The following is a 21,413-nucleotide window of genomic DNA, read 5'->3' as shown; positions in this document are numbered from 1 at the left end:
CTAACAACGTGAGAGGCAGGTACAGTAATTATGTAAAGGGCTGAGAGGACACTGACGAGTTTATGTTAATATGCCCAACTTCACACAGCCAGGCTCCACATTCCCGGCTCCTGATTTTTCACCTTCCCAAAAGGAGACTGGGTCACTGGGTCATTTGTAACCCCAATCCTTGGGGTTTGGGTGGCTTTGTGAGCCCAAAGACTGGTATAATCCTTCCCTGACTTACCAATCATTCCAATTCAAGTAGGAGCCCACACTGTGACCTGACAATTTGATTAGGATTCTTCTAGAGCTAGTTAGAAATTCTTCCTAAAGGCCACTAGCTGGCGTGTACAACTGAATTTGAATCACAACCTGAAGCCCTATGCATCTCACAAAACCAGTGCTTCTAAGGTAGGGGTGAAGGTACTTCTCCCTTCCCCGGTGAAGCAGCTTCTGGAATCTTTTCTGAAGTCAACAGGTAAGACCCATGAAGGAAGAGCATAAAATCTTGACTTTACATTAGCAAACCAATCCTATTCCTTAAAACAGTCTGTGTGAAGCCATTCTGAGCTTGTTTCGGTTTCATGCAAGAAGCAATTTTCTGGAACCATGAAGGATGAGAGAGGAAAGACATTTCCTGGCAAGAGAAAAATATGCTAGAGTAAGAAAGTAGAATCCGTGTTTAAAGAGAATAAAAACACACCAAGATGGTTAGAGCAAAGGTCCTGCAGTCTTATGAGCAAAAAATTTGGATGCATCAACATATAAGAACTGCATCCTCCAAGCAAAAGCCATGGTCAAGCCAGATTCAAAAGAGCCAAATCTCTTATGCCAGCAGTTGAGGGCCTCCACTCCATCTTGCCGCCTCCTATTTATCCCCAGTCTCCCACCACTTCCACAGTGGTACTAAGTTCTGCCACTCACTACCAAGCCTGACCCTTTGGTCAAACCCCATCTCCTCTAGAAAATGGTCTCTCAATCTTCCTACTCTCTTTCACTGAGGCCTAACTCAAGACATCTTGAGGACAGTACTCCTAGTCTGAATGCATCATTTACTTGGCACCGTACCACCACCTTGCCACATTCTTTGGTACCTTTGTCCTATGTCTCCCTGACTATATTGTAATCTTTTGAGTACAGAGACTCTGTCATAATCTGGAACCCTAGCATGCAGCATACTTCCCAGTACACAACAACTTATAATTTTAACTTTGGTGACTGAATACTCTTAGCTTTTCAAAAGTCATCAAGGAGAAAATGCTTAATAAAATGAATGAAAAATCAAAGTCATGATTAAAATTACTTAAATAGGCACAGTTAGTACCACACACTAAACTGCTGAATCTATAATACTTACCATGAGCCAGTTCATGTACATGAACTCAGTCATAACTTTGAGGTTATACTATTATTACCTACATTTTACAGATAAGAAAGCTGAGGGACAGAGTGGTTGGCTATTATAAATAAATAATTGGTATAATGAGAGATACAGAAATTTTAAGTCCATAAGAGGTTCAGGGAAGGCCAAAAACTCTAAGTTTGTCTTTAAAAAAAAAAAAAAAAATTAGGTGAAAGAAGAGGTGGAAGTATCCCAAGAGATTTAAATATACATGAAATACACGGAAAATCATTACTTGAATCTTTTGGTATATGGTCCTGACTGTTTAAAAACACCTGAAAAGAAAGAAAAGATGAAGACTAGAAGGGAAGAAGTAAAACTGTCTTTTATTCACAGATTATATGAATGTCTATGACACAAGGCAGCAAGCTATACAACTGGTGGCCACATTACAGCTCTGGCCCAGGGTCTGTTTCTGCACTATCTACAAGGTAAGAATAACTTGTATTAATAATAATTTGAATAATATTTCACAACATGTGAAAATTACAAGAACTTCAAATTTCTGTGACTATAAAGTTTCACTGGAACACAGCCATGCTCATTCATTTGTCTAATGGCACTTTCGTGCTACAAAGGGTAGAAGCGAGTAGTTGTGATGCAGACCATGTGACTCACAAAGCCTGAAATATTTACTGTCTGGTCCTTCACAGAAAGGTTTCTTAAGCCATGGGTCTACAATAATCCTAAGTGATTTATTAAAAAGTCATTAGAATAGTTAAGTTTATAAACATCACAGAAAACAAAGTTAAGGTACAAAAATAAACTATTTCTGGAAACCAACAAACAACTGAAAACAAAAGAACAGTATCATTTTCAACATCATCAAAACAACATAAAATACTTGGGTGGAAGCAAAATATGTGCAAAAAAGACCTGTAGATATAAATAATGAAGCGATATTGTGAAAAATTAAAGATTCAGATAAGTGGACACCATGTTCATGGATCAGAAGATACAATGCTATAGACATGTCAATTCTCTCCAAACTGAAAGAAATCCTGTCAAACCTTTTGTAGACACTGGAAAGTTGATTCTAAAATTCACATGAAATAAAAGTTGAAAATAACCAAACCATCTTTGAGGAAAAAAAAAAAAAAAAAACAAGGGCTATGCACAGTGGCTCATGCCTGTAATCCCAGCACTTTGCGGGGCCGAGGCAAGTGGATCACCTGAGATCAGGACTTAGAGACCAACCTGCACAACATGGAGAAAACTCATCTCTACTAAAAATACAAAATTAACCAGGTGTGGTGGTACATGCCCTGTAATCCCAGCTACTCGAGAGGCTGAGGCAGGAGAATCAATCACTTGAACCTGGAAGGCAGAGGTTGTGGTAAGCCAAGATCATGCCATTGCACTCCAGCCTGGGCAACAAGAGCAAAACTCCATCTCAAAGAAAAAAAAAAAGAAAGAAAGAAAAAAAAAGAGAAAACTTATACTATCTGATTATGATTTCCTATAAAGGTATGGTGATCAACACAGTATAGAATAATAAGAACAGAACAGAAAATCTAGACAGAGATCCAGACATCATAATCAACTGATTTCCAACAAAGGGGTCATGTTAATTAAATAGGAAAAAGAATGGTCTTTTCAGTAAATAGTGCAAAAAAACCCATATGAACAGCCTATGTCTTACAGAACTTCAAACTGTAATTAATATATATATACATAAATTAACTTGCAATGAATCACAGATGAAAAGCCAACACTACAAAACTTCTAGAAAAACACATGAGAAAAATCTTTGAGATCATGGTTAAGATAAAAATTTCTTAGGATGCAAAAGGCACAAACCAGAAAAGAAAAAGGAAAAAAAAAAAAAAGATAAACTGGATTTCATCAAAATTGAAAATTTCTGCTCTTCCAAAGACATTTTATAAATAAATAAAAAGATAAGCCACAAACTAGAAGAAAATAATGGCCAAAAAGGGTGGGCAAAATTCTTGAACACTTCTCCAAAGAAAATATGTGAATGACCAATAAGTAATGAAAAGATAATCAATACCACTAATTATCAGGGAAATTAAAATTAAAACCACAGTAAGATTCCACTATAAACCCACTAGAATAATTAGAACATTATCAAGTGTTTTGAGTACAAGAAGCAACTGGAACTCGCATATATACATTACTGATAGGAATGTAAAATGTGACAGATACTTTGGAAAACAGTTTTGTATCTCTTATAAAATAAAAACATATCTTATCAAATAACTTGGCAATTTAGCTCTGAGGTATTTATCCAAGAGAAGTAAAAACATGTCTCCACAAAGACATGAATACAAATGTTCATAGCAATGTTACTCAAAATAGTCAAAAACTGGAAACAACCCAAATGTGAATCAACCAGTGATTGGTAAACATATTTTGGTGCACTCATATAATGGAATACTATTCAATAATAGGAAACAAATTGAGGATGAATGAATGGATGAATCTAAAAAGCATTATGCTAAGTGAAAGAAGGGTGACAAATGGCTACATACTGCCTGATTCCATTTATTACGATATTGTAAAAAAGACAACATTACAGGGATAGAAAAGACATCAATGGTTATCAGGGGCTGGGGATGGGACAGGGACAGAATGACTGATTGCAAAGTGAAATGGGGGCACTCTGTGTGGTGACGGGAGTATTCTTTATCTTGATGTGAAGTGGTAACAAACTGTTTGCTTCTCTCAGCTCTTAAAATTGTACATTTTTGAAGTATGCAGTTATTATTTATAAGTTATATCTCAGTAAACCTGATTTTCTTAAAAAGGCAATTCAAACATTTTGAAAGTTACTGGCTGTTTAAAGCATCCTTTTGACTAACAACACAAACGAGTTCTAATGACAGGAAAAAAACTGCCGTTTATTGTTTAGTTGAACCTTTGACAAATGGAGAACTTAGAACAAATCATTCAAAAGAAAAGAGAGCAAAGTTTCCCAACTGTCTTTCAGAATGTCATAGTACCAAGAAACTCAAATAACATTTAATCAAGAGCACAAGTCAAGCTAAATAATCACCAGACTCAAAGCTCACCTCATTTTCATACTGGATTTCTAACATGGCCCGCGAGCTGCCGAGGTCCTGCATCACAGACTCAGCCTGTTTCAGCAGCTCCTCTCTGTTCACAGTACGCTAAAAAGAGAGTACAACTGTCAGGAAACTATGCTTTACTAATATTACACTTTAATAAACAGGTGGCATTTCTTGAAAGAACAAAATCAACTTAATTGTTAACATTTATATTTCCTGAAACATAACTCAGAAAAGGCTGAGGTAGCTGTATTGCTACAAACATCAACAGCACCGTTCAATATATTAAGGAAACCAGATCCAAGAGTAATTACTAATTTATCTTGAATCCATGGCAAGTTCAAAAACCTCAAGTTGGGGAAGAAAAAAAATCTCTGTATCTTTGCCAAATATCAATGCAATCTCGGGGCTGCCGTTTCATAAAATCTCCCTGGGTACATTTATATTTACCTAGAGAAATAGGTATGGAGGTGGCAGGTCAAACAAGTGAGCAGGGAAACCTATTGGCTCTGATCTGCCAAGATCCTACAAGCACTACTACAAACACCTGTGAATGAGACTTTCAAAAGTCCTCCTAGATTTCAAATTTATGCCAATATCAGTGCCTATGGAATCCTAATGAGGATATGAATAGGATGACCTTTTTTACTTAACAATGTTTGCTTTATGTTTTGTTTTGCTTTTCAGTATACACTTCATTCCCTGCCACCCAGCTAACTCCTTTATGGTAGTACTAATGTCTCCTATGACACTTTTGGAGATAAAGGCTTCACAAAGACAAAATTAAATCCCTAGAAAAAAAAAAAGCCAGAAACAACAACAACGACAACAAAAAACAGGTAAATGAACAGAAAAGACCTAAGTAAAAAACAGTAGGGGTCAGAGCTGTAGAACTGGTCTCTGTTGGAAATAGCTCAGGCTTTGTGGTTCAGAGCCATAAATGTGCAGCCAAGATTAGAAGCACAGATTAAGTTAGCAACACTTGGGCTAACTGGTATAAGAGACTCAAAATATATTAAGGATTTTGTTTCAGGCACTTCTAATTGGAGTGACTTGTTAAGGGAATGAAATAGATCTGATTAATTCTATTACATAAGGGATCAATTTTTAAAGGCACGATATAGTTTGAACTCCTAATTTAGAATGAAAAAAGTTTCAGTGAAAGACAAAAGATTTTTGGTACAAGGGTTATGGCAACTATAAAAGAAAGGAGAATTTAGAAATTATTTCAGACACTGGGGGTGGCTGGGGAGGAGAGACACTCTCAATGAAGGATAAGGAAGAATCACAGATAGCCCAGTTCCGAGAGACTGAAAGGAAAATAGGGGTAGATGACTATGATCAAGGCCTCCAGGACCAACACGCATATTCAGATACACCACAGTTCTAGTTTCCCCATTATTTTGAAAAGCTCAGATTCTTTAAAGATTTTAGGGAGAAACTTACTTTTTTTCTATCCAATCTAGGTGCAACTCTGCTATCTTGAGAATCAGACTGGTTGATTTCTGGGTTCGTATCAAGTAATCTTTGCATTGCTCGGTCCCGATCAAATGCAGTTACATAAAAAAGCATTTGCCGGGTATCAAAAGGAAAGAAAAATGGGCTGTAAAAAGATGCAATGTAAGTTTATTATCTGGCTAAGAATCAGAAACTACTTTAAAAAAAAAAAATCAAAACTTATATTAGGAACAACTTTTGATATGATATAGAATAAAAATTGTAAATAAAATGAGTAAAAATTGTTTAGGTTTGTTTATTTATTTATTTATGAGACGGAGTCTTGCTCCCAGGCTGGAGTGCAATGGTGTGATGATCTTGGCTCACTGCAACCTCCACCTCCCGGATTCAAGCAATTCTGCCTTAGCCTCTCGAGTAGCTGGGACTATAGGCGCTAATTTTTATATTTTTAGTAGAGACAGGGTTTCACCATGTTGGCCAGGCTGGTCTTGAATTCCTGACCTCAGGTGATCCATCCATCTCAGCCTCCCAAAGTGCTGAGATAACACGTGTGAGCCACCGTGTCCAGCCAGGTCAATTAATTTTTAAGAATTTTCATGTCTTACATGAAATTTTTAAGTGATTAAGTAATACTGCATTATGTAGAATCTGGTATTTAATGTTTAAAATCCTACACTTAAGCCTATCCAAGATCATCTTTAATCTACACGAAGGAAGTATAACATGACCAATGAAAGCTAATTTTTAAAATGTGACCACCACCTTCATGAGGTACTTCATTCGTCCCAAAACTAGCCCTATCTCCCAGTCCATATCTAAGGAAAAATTGTCTTCCATGAAACTGGTCCCTGGTGCCAAAAAGACTTGGGGACTGCTGATGTAAATGTATATGGCCAGTGGCTCTTAACATTTATCACTGTAGTTCTAAAAGTCCCTGACCCAAGCAGGTTCAGAGAATCAAGCAACTACACCTTTGGAATCCAATTTTATGATAACAGAGAATATTGACTATCCTCAGCCAAACTGCTATGTGTACTTTCCTATTTCATACATATAGCCACATACTATCAAGAAGATCTAGTACCAGCCCCCAAACTTGCCTAGTCTGTTTATATGCTAAAGCCACACAATTAAGCAAGTTGTGATCAACAGTATTAATAAATATTTGACTAGGTCCAGTAAAGACAATGTTTCTGTAACAAAATACATCAAGACCAACCCAGTAACATTTCCAAGGCCACCATTACAGAAGTGATTGTCTTACCAGGTTTTTCCTAGCTCAGTAAGCCATGTTGGGATGTTTCCTGTCATGATTACTAAAGGATCTTGAAGTTGCCTATTTGCTTTTGCTGTTAACTTACTGTTAATAAATTCACTAGTTGGAATAATTTCCTTGCACACTGCATTCTGTAAAATGTTTAAAAAAAAAAAAGTCTACATGTATTAAAACATTAGGATTATATTCACAATTTCTTCCATTATCTCCAAATCCATGCAAAGTACCCTGAATTCACGTGCTGGTTTCCAACATATGACACACGGCCTCTCATTACTGTGTCCCAACTCAAACAATTCCCACAATACACTGTTAGGCCCTCACACATCCCCTTGCCGCTGCTGCGCACACCCCTCTACCCACTGCTGCTGGCTCAATCATTCACTGATGTTGCAGCTTATGTTTCATGCAGGACCAATTCCCTTACTTTTCTCCATGCTATATAAATATCAAAGGCAGCATGCAACTTTCACTCAAGTTTTACTTGATATATATAAACTTTTGGTTACATGTACCTAAAGAATTTTAACTATAATAAATCCATGTTCAAGTTTCATATTGCAGCTTAATTTCATAAATTTATTGCCAGACAAAATTTTACACATCTGCCAAGAGAATTAATCCAAGACTGTGGGCTGGGAGAAAAAAAAGTGGGGAGGTTTCCACTGATGAGTACTCTGTACTTCACTGGACTAGGATCCCCACATTTAGTTGAATCAGTTTCCATTTCTAGTGCAATAGGAAATTTATCAATCACTAAAGAGAACTATAACATGAACAACAGACCATGAAAACTTCACAAGTTGGCAACATTACTCACATCATACAAGTAATACCAGTATCGACTGATAGCATGTAAAACTCTTAAAAGAAGGATCACATCTAATGACGGGTCTTCAAATGTTATATTTTCAGGTGGTGTGGGAATGAGGTAAACTTCTAAAGGATTTGATACTGATGGGCACACGCCATCTAAAGGACAAAAGATCAAAGTAAGTTTTGATCAAAATTAGAAAGGCTAAGCCAGTGAAGCCAAGGTCTTATCACCACTAAAATAGTAACCAGAAGTTGTTATAGTCAATGCTTAGAATCCTATTAATAGGGTATTGATAGGTTTGACAATCTTCCCTTTTTATCTTACATATATAAAATGTCTAGGCTTATAAAAATTTCACTTTCCCTTCACATACCCAAATAAACATTATAATGGAGAAAAGCTGACTCCTCCTCATTTCTCCTTTATATCAGAAGCAATGGTTAGTAAAATGGCTGGAGGAATAAAAACAAACTGTTTAAATTAAGTTCACTGTTACAGAAATTTCCTACATTTTTCATATCCAGTTTATAACTAGACAAGTACCTCAAAATTAAAAATCTGGTAAAAGTGACTTGGTTATTTAATACAAGGTTTAGAACTGAACAGACTGTGAGAGTTTTCAAGCAGCGTCTGTGAATCCTTTGTTATTAGACTGCATTAAGTAAAAGCACTTAAAAAAATAAATCTGACAGATTGAAACAGTTGCCATTTACTCATAGCAAGCAAAATAATGAAAAATCATACCACCATCACTTCATAAAAGAAAATGGCATTTTTTAGCACCAAAAAACCTAACAATCTCAAAACTACGAGTCTTTTATACTGAACAAACTTAGTTTTGTGGTAAAAATTGCTAGAGGTCCCTTATTTCTGTGGACCAGGAAATCAGTGTGAGAAAATTACTGTGATGGAGGCGGGAAGGGAGGTGGGGGCTCTTCCATGGAACGAAAATACTGTCTAACCTTGAACGAAAATACTGCCTAACCTTAAGGAATTGTTAGTGTCATATTTTTAAAGGGAAGAAATGGGGGAAGAAAGGAAAATTACAGAGAAGGAAGTATTACAGAGAAAAATAACTATCGCAAAGTGACTGCTATATTCTATGGTTATTATATTACCTAGCATCACTTTTTATAATTACTATAATTCTACCACTTTAACTATAATGAATGGCAATAAAAAATTAAAGGCCAATTGGATCAATCACTATCTTCAGTCTCTTCTTTAGTGAACGTGTTCTACCAATGAAATTTGTTTCAGCCTTCACGAAAGCCTGCTTTAATGAATTGGGAATAAGTTTTTTCCCAATTTTCCTTCTCAATTTAATTTTGTAGGCACTTAATTTTTCATTTTCTGGATATTAAAATCAAGAATTAAATGTGACCAAACTGTTCATAACTTCATTTATTTCTCAATTATATTCAGAGATTTTACTACTAAATACATAACACTCTTTTAAAATCATGAAAAGGGAAGACTAGTGCCCAGCTGGCAATTTTCTCCTTTATCTACCATCTTACCGTGCCATAACTCATCATGCTTTTTTGCATTTCTAGGGGAAGTTTTTGTTGGAGCTGTTTGGGCTCTCCCTCTTTTACCACCAACACAATCTTTATTACTTTCTTCATCCTCTCTCACAGGTTTATACCTAAAATGACAAGACAATATATAAATCAAATGTAGATTTTAAAACTGAAAATTATTCTACAAAGTCAAAATCTAAGCCACAGACACCACACAGTTAACAGAAGACCATTCTGAGATCTATTCCTCTCTCTCTCCCTAGCATGCATTTGGAGAATTGCCATTGGCACTACTTCTTAAAAGAGGTCACCTACAGACCACCTTCCCAGAAGGGGCTGCCTGAGAAACTCCCAAGGGTGGTTCTAGGAAGAATGGCTCTCTTCAAGTATATGTAGCAGGCACTCACAGACTATACAGGAAGCTGCATCCAAATGCCTTTTAAGGACTCAGAGATGCCAAACTTCAGATTACCTAATGGAATGTCATCTTACGACAATATTTTTGTCTTAAAGACCTTAAATAAATCTAGAAAAGAAATCTAGTAAATCATAATTATTGTCCATGAATATGTTTTCTAGTAGACTGAACAAGGAGGCTACATATACATAGGCACATTATCAAACATTTGAAATCACCTTTAAGAACTAAAATGTATGATTCTGGGCCCCCTATCCTTATGAAAGCCAGCCATTAATTCAATGTGAATTCTAAAACACAAGAGTTTCAAAGTTTATGAAAAACCAAAAGAATTTTCAGACTTGCCATATTGTATGAGTCTTTGTCCAAATACCAGCTCTGCCTAGAGGATTGCTCTCATCATCCGTGGATTCTCTTTCATCTTCAGCCTGTATACTAAACTGCCGTACTGCCTGATATACAGTCATGTTATACGGCAGCAAATGTTCTCCAATATAAAACTGCAGCCTGTGTCTTACATTTCCAGAATTTAGGAACTGAGCAGCCTGAATAAAGGAAAGCAAAATCCATTTAAGCCACAGGCCCTGAATTTTATATAGCACATTACAACATGGTGGGAATATAGTACCTTACCAGAGACTCATCTATTTCCTCATCTGATCCATCATCATCGCTGTCTTCATCGTCTTCTCTTACTCTTCCATACCCTGAAGACCCAAGTAGATCTTTAAACTCAGAGCAATTTCAGATGTGAAAACAAAATTCTGTATACACTGGTTAAACACATTCTTAGAAAAACACATATAAGTTCAGTATCCATTATCTGAAATGCTTGAGCCCATAAGTGTTTTAGATTTCAAAATCTTTAGATTTGGAATATTTGCATGTCTTGGGGATGGGACACAAATCTAAACATTAAATTCATTTATATCTCACATACATGGTGTGAAGGTAATTCTATACAGTATTTTCAATAATTATGAGGATAAAGTGTATGTAAACTGAACGATCAGAAAGCAAACGTGTCAGGTGTGGAGTCTTCCACTTGTGGTATCACGTCAGCACTCCAAGTTTCAGATTTTGGAGTATTTTGCATTTTTGATTTTCAGGTTGATGTTCAACCTGCATATATTACACTCTGATCTATGAAGCAGAAAGGGCTAAGAAAATTGCCAAACACAAAATGTCATTTCTACTACATTTCACCAAGATATATTAACTCATCATTCGAGTAAGCAGTCAACCCAGAATAAGTTCAATATATGACTATATACTGAACTTACTCTGTATAGTAAGAAATATAAATGACAGGAAATATAAGTTCCTGCCATCTAGGTTTTAACAGAAACAATGTTAAACAAAGAAATAATGTACATATCTCTTAATGAAAATTTCTCCCCAAATACACATACATATCACACAAAACAAATATATGGAAAGTACCTCTAACCACGAGGTATCTCTCAATAGCTTGTACCAAAGCCAGAGGGTCAATCTTGACAGGTCCACCCTTCCACTGCTTTACATTTGCACAGTCTGGATGTCTTTGTAACTGGCATTTTAATTGATGTGTGTTGAAAAATTTTAAAGCCTGTGATCCTCTGTTGAGAGAAAAGCTCAAGATAATTTGTGAAAAAAAAGTTAGTCTATTGTTTTCACAATTAATATACATTAATTCAAATAAAGGAAAGTTAATACAAACTGCATTTCCATAAGACACACTACTACTAAGCTTACTTACCAGTTCTGTAAATGGTAAGGCTGATAATTCAAGTTATTTAGAAAAAGTTATTATACATAAGAAATAAAAGACAAATGTGTATGTGTGCATGTGAAAACCTTAAGTCAACATCTGATCTCTGTCCCATCACAAATCCATGAGAGCAGAAATACTTCACCCATGAATATGTAATTATTTTTCTGGAACAAAAATTCTTCAACTATTTGAGCATACTCCTGCAACATTTTGCCCCTTCCTACTGAATTCTATTTTAAAAATGCAAAAACATACTTTTCTTTTTTAAATTTCAAAGATTTCAACTACAAAATTACTTTAAAAACTAACTTTTAAAATTTACTTTGCTATAATAGTTTTGAATGAAGCAGTTGAAACCTGGTCATGATGTTTAACTGCTCATTTCGGAAAAGCTCTGGCAGGAGTCAGATACAGACAAACTTAAACTGTGATTATCTGTATGATTCCATAAAGTAAGCTTGTCCAACCTGCAGCCCACAGGCTGTATGCAGCCCAGACTGCTTTCAAGGCAGCCCAACCCAAATTCATAAACTTTTCTTGAAACACAATGAGTGGTTTTTTTTTTTTTTTTTTTTTTTTTTTTTCAAGCTCATCAACTAACATCATTGTTATTCTATTTTATGTGGCACAAGACAATTCGTCTTCCAGCGTGGCCCAGGGAAGCCAAAAGATTGGACCCTCCTGGACATAAAGCATACAAACAGGGATATGGAGAATAATATTCCTTTATATGAATATATACATGTGCAAACATACAAATTTGGACAAAAATAAAAAGCTTCATGGTTTTCTCAAGCATAGTTGAAAATGCCCCCTAATTTCGTGAACTCCTTCAGGAAAGCATAATGATTAAAACTGCACACCACACATTACATTAAATTTCAAAGCAGAAAATAAACCCTAGTCCATGATGTGACTGCTTTATTATTCAATAATGAATACTGTTTTTAATTCAAACAAAATTTTTAAAATGTTTTAAAAACATCAAAATGTGGATTCAAAAAACCAAACTAGGCTGGGTATGGTGGCTCAGGCCTGTAATTCCAGCACTTTGGGAGGCCAAGGCAGGAGGATCACTTGAGCCCAAGAGTTGGAGACCAGCCTGGACAACAAAGTAAGACCCTGTCTCTACAAAAAATAAAAATCTTAGTGGAGCACGTTGGCACATGCCTGTGGCCCCAGCTACATGGGAAGCTGAGGCAGAAAGATCTCTTCAGCCCAGGAGGTCAAGGCTGCAGTGAGCCATGTTAACACTACTGTACTCCAGCTCGGGCAAGCAAGTGAGACACCTGTCTCAAAAAAATAAAATAAAAACCAAATAAATTTCCTATTTTCTAAGTTTCCAGTCAAAATATTCCACGAAACTTACAACATTCCACAACACAGAACAATTAATTCTTTCCTGTAGCACCTCGAGTCCTTAAAACCACATTAAAAATATACTTACTAGAAAATTTCAAAATAAACATGTTTGAACCCATCAAAATACAAAGATATAACCACTTATATTACATATAAATCATCCTGCTCGAAATGTAAACATTATTCATATCCGCAAAAAAAATTTTACCCTACTGAAATTAAACACAAAGTTCTTAAGGAAGCTTTGTATATTAAAGCATATAAATTTAAGGAAAACTAAGCCTGTTAAAAGTTATGAATACAATCACTGGATTATATATTTATAAAGTATCCTGTTTAAGGCACATGGTGTAATTTTAAAGATAAAAAGCATTTGATTCATTCTTTAGAGTACTTAATTTCTTTCATCATTACAGCTGAATGTTTGTTGGGCCGATCAAGACTTTACCAGACCTCTTCCCAGCTTACCTCCATAAAATTAAGTGCCAAATTCCAGTGGCAAGGGTATAGCCAGGCAATGATCCTTACCTGCCTCCCGTCCCATTTCCACTAGGGAAATCATGTACTTTGACTGGAAATTGTTCCATCTGGCTGAGGCAGTTGTTCATCTTGTGAACTAATGCCAACAAAGGTGCATTACCCACTGGTTCCACTCTTCCAATTGGTTCTTCTCCAGGAAGCTAAAGTTATAAATAAACAAACAGGTTAAGCAACGCCTTTTCAAAACAAAACTCTCCTCAAAGAGAAAATTTAATAAGCAGTTTTACAAAAGAGAATCATTCGTCCATTTGCCTTTATCTTTTATGACAGATTTGGTTTGAATGATGTTTCCAAATAAATTATTTCAATAAAGACACACTTTTGGACAGCCCACAATCCTGCATTCACAATTCCTAAATCCAAAGGCTCTAAAAACACAAGTCACTTGGTGGCAAAATGTGATCCAAACAGACATAAGACTATTTACAATCTTTATCTGATTTTTGTAAGAATATTCATGTTTTGCCATTAAAAGATTTAACACATACGATATAGAGTGCTATTCAGAAACTGCTGGGAATTTTAATGTACTATACACTGTAAGGCCCTTGAAACCCACCAAACTCCAGGGATTTCAGATAAGAGATTGCAACTTGCACATAATCTTAAGTACGATATAAAACTATACATAATACTGTCATGCGTCTAATGAATCTCCAATAAATATCAACTCTGCTTTAGGTAGCTCCACAAGTTAAAATACAAGCAATGCTCTAATGCCTCTTAACTTAGCAAGCACATGGTGAAACAGTGCTAACACACAGGAGAGCTATCCTTAGCCCTATTACAAGATAATCCAGAGAGAAATGTTCCAAGTGATGTTTTCTCCTTAAGCCACTGTAATACAACGAGAATGCTGTCAACAGTATCCAAGAATTATCCTCTTGCTCTCACCCACTTAGGGTAAAGGAAGGGGAGCCACTCTGTGGCTCCTGGCGTTATAATTCACATTATAAACAATAACATAAATGGTCATTAAGCACCCTTGATTGGAATTGTTACAACTGTATTTTATGCACAAACTAGGAAAATATATCTCCTGTATCTTATTACAGATGTTTGTTTCCCTAAAAGGAGCTATTACAAACTACATATGGTTAAAAACAAATATTGCACATAAAACACATTCACAGCTGAGAGACTACTACTAACGGCTCATTTTGCAAGCAAAAGAGACTCAAGATACTTCAACCATAGAAACAGTGACATGGGCTTTCTGTTAAATCCCCATTTCATTGTTTTACTATTTACTTTGATATACAGAAGTTGAAGGATTCCAACTGTGTAAAAACCTAGACACTTTGCCTCAATGTCTTGACCAAGACCTGCTGGAATTTATTACTGAGATGAAAATGTATGTATTAGTGAACAGTGATTCTTATAATAAGATATACAAGCATTATTAGATAACTTACTGGAGAAGAAAAAAATACATGAAGAAATCTCTTTAATCTGATCTCTCTGCTCACAGCATCCTTTTCACTTTTAGATGTCAAATAAAGCAACAGCTGCTTCACAAATCCACTATGTTGGATTTCAAATGATGAAACATCTGACTCTGAGACTATGCTACGGATTTCTACAAGGCACTCAGCTCCACCATCCACCTGCAAGAGTTGGTAAAAGTATTTCCATATTGATTTAAGCAGTACTTACAAAAAACACAACTCACACATCCTCAAAAGGAACTACATATATTCTCAATACCCTTAAAAAAGAGGGCAGGGAATGGTACAGTTGCAGTAAATCCTTGGAAAATATGATTTTAAACACACACACACACACACACACACACACACACACACACACATACACTTCATGATGAAAACCAGGAATCTGTAAGAAAATCTTCACATTCAACCAATGTAGTTTTCTTTAAAAAAAATATTTTTAAAGCATGAGAGAACACAAACTGAAGAATAAGGGGCTATATAAAACACTAGAATGAAAAGATGAATCAAGAATACAAAGTGTGGTTTTAATTAATACATTTAAGGTCTCAGCAAAACAATTTCTTGGAAAACATACTACCAAGACTGCTCAAGGTACATCAAAAACATAAAATAAAAACAAACAAAAAAAACACCAAGAACCAGATGAAACATAAAACACATTAGAAAATCTCTAGCTTCTCCTGCCACTCTGAGACCCCATGTGGAGACAGGGGCTAGGAAGAAGGCCTATCGTCTATACCTATAGTTGAGGATGACTTAGAGAACAAATGTGCTTGTGGGGACATTTCTGAAGTTTCTTCATTTGTCAAGAATTATGAGATGTGAAAGAAAGAAAGTCAAAGATGAGGTTTCTAGTACATTTAATAATACAGACTGATGAATCCTGATAGTCAAGGGCTTAGTAAAAGAAACACCAGCACCAAGGGTGTATATAAGGTAAAAGTTGATCTATGATAGCTAAATCCACAGAAAGCTAGAGAAGTCATGAAGGAAAAGAGTAGCAGGAGACGCTGGGAAGAGACTGAAAAAAGACAGCAGAATGCACTGGCCACAGCACCTGGAGGTTGAGTTGTTCAGTTGCAGCACAAAGTCTCTGAAGGACATTCAATGCAGGGTTGCTTCCATCCATATTCTCAGAACTGAAATAACGTTCTACAAATTTATGTGCCTGCTCCTTAATCCAACCTTTAATTTTTTCTCTACAAGAAACAAAAAGGAGATATTAAAGTCCCAGTGTACATAGAAAGGATATAACTTCTGATCAAGGCAAACAGCTGCTACCATTTAAAATCTTTTGTGGCCTATGCTTACAGATTAATAAATTCAGATTCCATAATCAAATTAACTTTCATTTTGAAAACTGGCTGTCATGTAACACCTAGAGAATTGTCTAAAACCTTAAAATACATTTCAGGTCATTACATGAATTATAAACGAAGTGTACCAATTTTTTGGAATCCTGTAATATAATACTTTCCCAAGTGTTCCCCCAAATGCAATTTTACGTAATTATTTTCTTTTTTGTTGAGATGTAGTCGCACTCTGTCACCAGGCTGGAGTGCAGTGCCACTATCTCGGCTCCCTGCAAGCTCCACCTCCCAGGTTCAAGTGATTCTCCTGCCTCAGACTACTGAGTAGCTGGGACTACAGGTGCATGCCACCACGCCCAGCTAATTTTTGTATTTTTAGTAGAGACCGGGTTTCACCATGTTGGCCAGGCTGGTCTGGATCTCTTGACCTCATGATCCACCCACCTTGCCCTCCCAAAGTGCAGGGATTACAGGTATGAGCCATCATGCCCAGCCAATGTGATTATTTTCTAAAGTACATATATAGCTGCATTATCTTTAACTTGTGGTTCTGGAAGAGCTGAAGTAAAAAAGATTTACAGACCAGAAACATGTACCTATTAAGGATGTAATAAGCTATGGCAAACAAGATCTGGCTGTTTAAATTACTAATGCTGACGGCTTCAGAAATACATTCACTTAATTATTTTTATACCCCAAAATTCAGAAAAACAACCAACAAAACCAAAGAAAGCATGTTTATTTTCTGAATGGCATTTGATCTTTTAAATGAGCACTGGAATCACTAGGAGGTCTTGTTAAAAGTTCAGATTTCTGGGCTTCACTCTCAGAGGTTTTTGATAAGTAAACTGGGGTGGAGCATGGAAGTGTTTAAAAGCACTCCATGTGGATTCACTTGGAAGTCATCAGAAGACCAAACACTTAAAAGCACTGGATGTAAAGGACCATTCTTTCAAACTGATGAGCTGGTGGATACTTAGTTTTGTACTGTCAAAGGACAACATTTGCTTTGAGACTTAGGATTTTTCCCTAGCATGTGTCTCTTCTTGGGCTGTACTGAAATATAGAAACAATCAACCAAATGGAATTATCACAAGCAGTTTTTCATAACTTTGTGCAAAGTTAGGCCAAACATTACATGCTGTCATGGATATGAAATTCAGAAAACACTGCCTCATATTTGTGTATAGCTATACCACTGCACAGCATTTTCACTGGAAAAAAAAATTCTTATCTGGAGAGGGACATAATCATGTTGTTATGCTACATACAGAGCTCAAAAATAAAACTAGTCCCAAGGACTTTAAAAAAAAAAAAAAAAAACGCTCTCCCCTAAAATCCTTATGTTTCATTGTAATGGATAGAGAAATTTTATCATGAAAGATGTGAAGAGTGTGCACAAAAAATGTCAGCTTTTCCTTGTCTAGAACAAAACTGAGGAAGAGGGTTCCCCAAGGAACACAACTTGGTTTTGAACATATATGCCTTTCAGCTAGGTATGCTGAAAGGAGTTTCAAAGCGCATGACTGGAACTTAGGACAAAGCCAGATGCAGGGTCTATAAATTGAGAATCTACCTAATTCTTGAACTATGCTACTTCTAAGAACAAATTAAAGTGCTGTGTCTACATATCATCTCCACACAATAAATGTACTGACTGAAATAATGTTAAGTTTTTCTTATATGGGAATAGAAGCAACAAAAAACTCCCCTCACTTCACCTATTATTGGAGATGGTATCCTTTGAGGCAGCCCTGGCAAGACCACTACCTCCTGCAGTCCGTGCTGGCTCAATGTTGTTGCTGTTGGACTGTGCACTTAACCTTCCCCATGTTTTTGGATTCAAGCTTGCCAGGAAAGAAGATTTAGGTGACTGAGTAGTGGTGGGGCTTTTAGCTATGAAAAGAAAAAACAACTACAGTTAAATCATTTTAGCTTAACTGATGAAAACCAACCGATTTTTAAGATTCACAGTCTTAACAGATTAACTAAAAGAACTAAGAACACTTAGTTCTCAGGAAACTTAGGCATACTTCAAGAGCTACTGGCAGTTTTAATAAAGCACATTTCTGTGACTGCTACCACCCCCTCCCCCTTACCTCCCCATGGTTTCATCAAAGGGGTTACCTTGATTGTCTACTTTGTCATCATCTCTTGGAGGTGAGTACTTTGGCCTTCTTGGCCCTCGTTTTGGCAGTCGTTTTCTCTTTAGGACATCACTTAATCGACTATCACATGGGAAAATATGAGACAAGTTTAGTAATTAACAGTTTTACATCTTCACTCACTGAAAAAGCAAGCTAAAAGGGCAGAAACAGTGAGTTATCAAATCCTGTCATAACAAGGTATGTTCTTGTTTAGTGATCATTTAATGCCAATTCTGTGCCAGTCATGTTCTAGAGGTGTGCAGACAAAGGAAATGATTATTGCGAAAATAACTAGATGTTTATGCTGAATTATGAAAAATAAAGCCAATCTTTGTGTAATTTGCAAGTACAGAAAAAAAAGAAAAAAGAAAAATAAAGCCAAATAAGCTATAACTGATCAATTTTCTATGTGTTCAACTTTAAATGTAGTGTTAAGTAAATGAAATAAATATGCAACACAAAGAAGCAAAATAAAAATAACTGGGTAATCACGAATCTGAAAAATAATGTTAAATCTGCATACCATACTTTTTACCTAACCAAAATGGCCATAAGTAAAATATACATGACACTTAGTGTCCATACTGTCAAAATACTCTTCTGCTTATACTACCCAAAGTAATTTCATAGTATGACAATGATTGCATAACATCCTAAATAAACGCATTTGCAAACATTTTGGTGAGTTTTTGTAATCCTATATACAAATCTAGTGAGTAGTGAATAACCTATTCTGAATTAAAATCATTTGCAAAATTAAACACCCGTAGCCTATGTTCTAATGACACTAGAAACTGTTTGTAACAGCAATAAACTTTTAGAATAACAAAGCTAAATACGGTGAAGAGGCTGAAAGATGTTGTGGTTTAGTTGTCTGTGGCCCAAATAAAACTGGAAAAATCTGAGGGGAAAAAAAAAAAAAATACTGAGAGTTTCCAACACCTGACATTTCTATGGAATATACTTAATAATGTGCTCAAACATGCTTGACAATCAGGAAAAATGAACTTTGAAAAGATGAAAAATGTAATTTAACAATTTCCATCTTAAAAATTGAATTAATACAAAATTTTCATCTGCAACCATGCTGTAATATGGAACCACTTAGAACTATTTAAAACCACTTAAAATATTTTAAGAAAAAAGTTATTTTCTCTTTTTTTTGGCATAATCAGCTGTTAGACTCTATAATCAATTTCAACTCCTTAAATTAAAATGGCTCAGAAATACTGCATTTGAGCTGGGCATGCTGGCACATGCCCGTAGTCCCAACTATTTCGAAGGCCAAGGTGGGGAGGGTCACTTGAGCCCAGGAGTACAAGCTTAGCCTGAGAAACACAGCAAGACCCCGTGCCATGTCTCTTTTTAAAAAAAGGAGAAAGGAAAAAATTGTTAAAGAAACACTGCAATTGTCTGAACTGTGTCTCTCCCTGTAATTTACTGAGGCACCATGCCTGCATTATAGTAAAACCCTGCAATAACTTATGTTACTGCACCAGCTAGCGGGTAGGAATGGGGCTGAGAAGGAAGTAAAAGACTCTCTTGAGAGCAAGGCTGGAAAGGAAAATAGCAGACAAATACAACTGCAGAATCAGGAAGGTGGAAGAGTCCCCAGAATTCTCCAAGCCCAATCTCCTCAGACTGGTCAAATAATATGGGTACCAGTTAAACTCAGCAGTTTCCTAAAATAATATTCACTGTGCCAGAAGTTCCAGTCTGCCACAAGTCTTAAAACTGCCAAAATTCATGTTTAAGCTAGACTAGAAACTGCCACCAGGTGGCACCAAAACCGGCAATTCACCTCATCCCCACCCCCTACTAGAGTTGGCTGTCTGCACAAGACAATGCTACCCTGCAGATTACAAGATTAAATTTTTTGGACCCCACTTATTCAGTATTACTGTATTTTAGGACAATCTACTTCTCAGCTTAAAAGGAGGCAAAAGAAGTACAGCAGTGAATACATTCTGAATTTCAGAACTGAATTTGGTTCATCATGTACCACTCACCAAGTAAAATTAAGCTTCTAATAGCAAGGAAAAAAAAAACACTTTTAGAGTATGATTTGTTTCTAACACAACAAAATGAAAACCAATGGAAAGTGTGAAAACATTCTTAGTTACACGGTATAACAAAGATTAAAAGCTGATAAATGGGAGGAGAGAATTTAAGAACTCCCATTTTCCGTTATTAAAAGCAAACAATTTACTCCCAGTTGCCAATTAAAGATAAATGGGAAATCAGTATTTCCTGGCCTTTATATTCTAAGACTTCTAATTTTCAGTATTTTTAACTATATCAATATCTGCATATCTCTAAGATCGTATGTATGCAGCAGCACAAAAAATATTCACAAGATTACAAAATCAGAAACCAGAATTCAAATCCCACATTAGATCTTACAAGTAACGTAAGTGTGTGTAACACTGTGCAAGTCACAAATGTCTCTCAACTTTAGTTTCCCTGTATATCAATGGTAATAAAACTCATCTCTTAAGTTCCTAAACACAGCCCAATATAGGTTTCCAATAAATGTTAAGTCCCATTCTCATTAACAAAATACAGATGGAAAAATATAGTATGTATCTGCTAATATGTTACCATTTTACTCACTGTATGATTCTTAGGTACCAAAGCAGAACTAACAGCAAAGAAATAAAAATCATAACACAATTCTTACTTACCCTTGAGGGCTGAGATCTAAAGAATCATCTCTGCTGTGCTGCAAGCTGGGTGATCCCAAGTCAGCTGTTGCATGAGTGGCAGCTGTGGCCGTCCCACTGCTGACTGAAGTTGTGGATCCCAAGGATCCTGATCCATTCGTACACGCCTTTGGTGGACTTGTCAACAAAGATTCTGATTCTGCTAAGTGTTTTACTTGATGCATTACACCTTTATAGTAACGAGATGAAAGGGAGTCAGTTTTAATCAGATATAGA

The 21,413-nt window shown here is 36.1% G+C and overlaps 1 protein-coding gene across 25 annotated transcripts in view; it reads right to left on the bottom strand.

Annotated features, from left to right (window-relative positions):
- TRIP12 (thyroid hormone receptor interactor 12) overlaps positions 1 to 21,413 on the bottom strand; it is a 160,134-nt gene that overhangs the window by 18,009 nt on the left and 120,712 nt on the right. For 18 of the 25 annotated variants that reach the window (XM_032277983.1, XM_032277984.1, XM_032277975.1 and 15 more), the window contains 14 exons: positions 21,159 to 21,366; positions 18,455 to 18,555; positions 18,049 to 18,223; positions 16,075 to 16,216; positions 14,979 to 15,170; positions 13,552 to 13,703; positions 11,349 to 11,521; positions 10,539 to 10,612; positions 10,251 to 10,450; positions 9,485 to 9,612; positions 7,968 to 8,119; positions 7,136 to 7,278; positions 5,860 to 6,016; positions 4,417 to 4,515 (listed from right to left, as the gene is read on the bottom strand). In XM_032277983.1, coding sequence (XP_032133874.1) covers positions 4,417 to 4,515; positions 5,860 to 6,016; positions 7,136 to 7,278; positions 7,968 to 8,119; positions 9,485 to 9,612; positions 10,251 to 10,450; positions 10,539 to 10,612; positions 11,349 to 11,521; positions 13,552 to 13,703; positions 14,979 to 15,170; positions 16,075 to 16,216; positions 18,049 to 18,223; positions 18,455 to 18,555; positions 21,159 to 21,366 — 2,096 coding nt within the window. The remainder of the gene's footprint in view (positions 1 to 4,416; positions 4,516 to 5,859; positions 6,017 to 7,135; positions 7,279 to 7,967; positions 8,120 to 9,484; positions 9,613 to 10,250; positions 10,451 to 10,538; positions 10,613 to 11,348; positions 11,522 to 13,551; positions 13,704 to 14,978; positions 15,171 to 16,074; positions 16,217 to 18,048; positions 18,224 to 18,454; positions 18,556 to 21,158; positions 21,367 to 21,413) is intronic. The other 7 variants (XM_032277969.1, XM_032277970.1, XM_032277976.1 and 4 more) reach the window with 1 other exon arrangement.

This window comes from Sapajus apella, unplaced genomic scaffold (genome assembly GCF_009761245.1).
Source record: "Sapajus apella isolate SASKATOON/1434 unplaced genomic scaffold, GSC_monkey_1.0 scaffold10, whole genome shotgun sequence".
NCBI lineage: Eukaryota > Metazoa > Chordata > Mammalia > Primates > Cebidae > Sapajus > Sapajus apella.
Note: the sequence above shows the minus strand (reverse complement) of the source record. Positions and strands in the feature narration are given on the sequence as shown.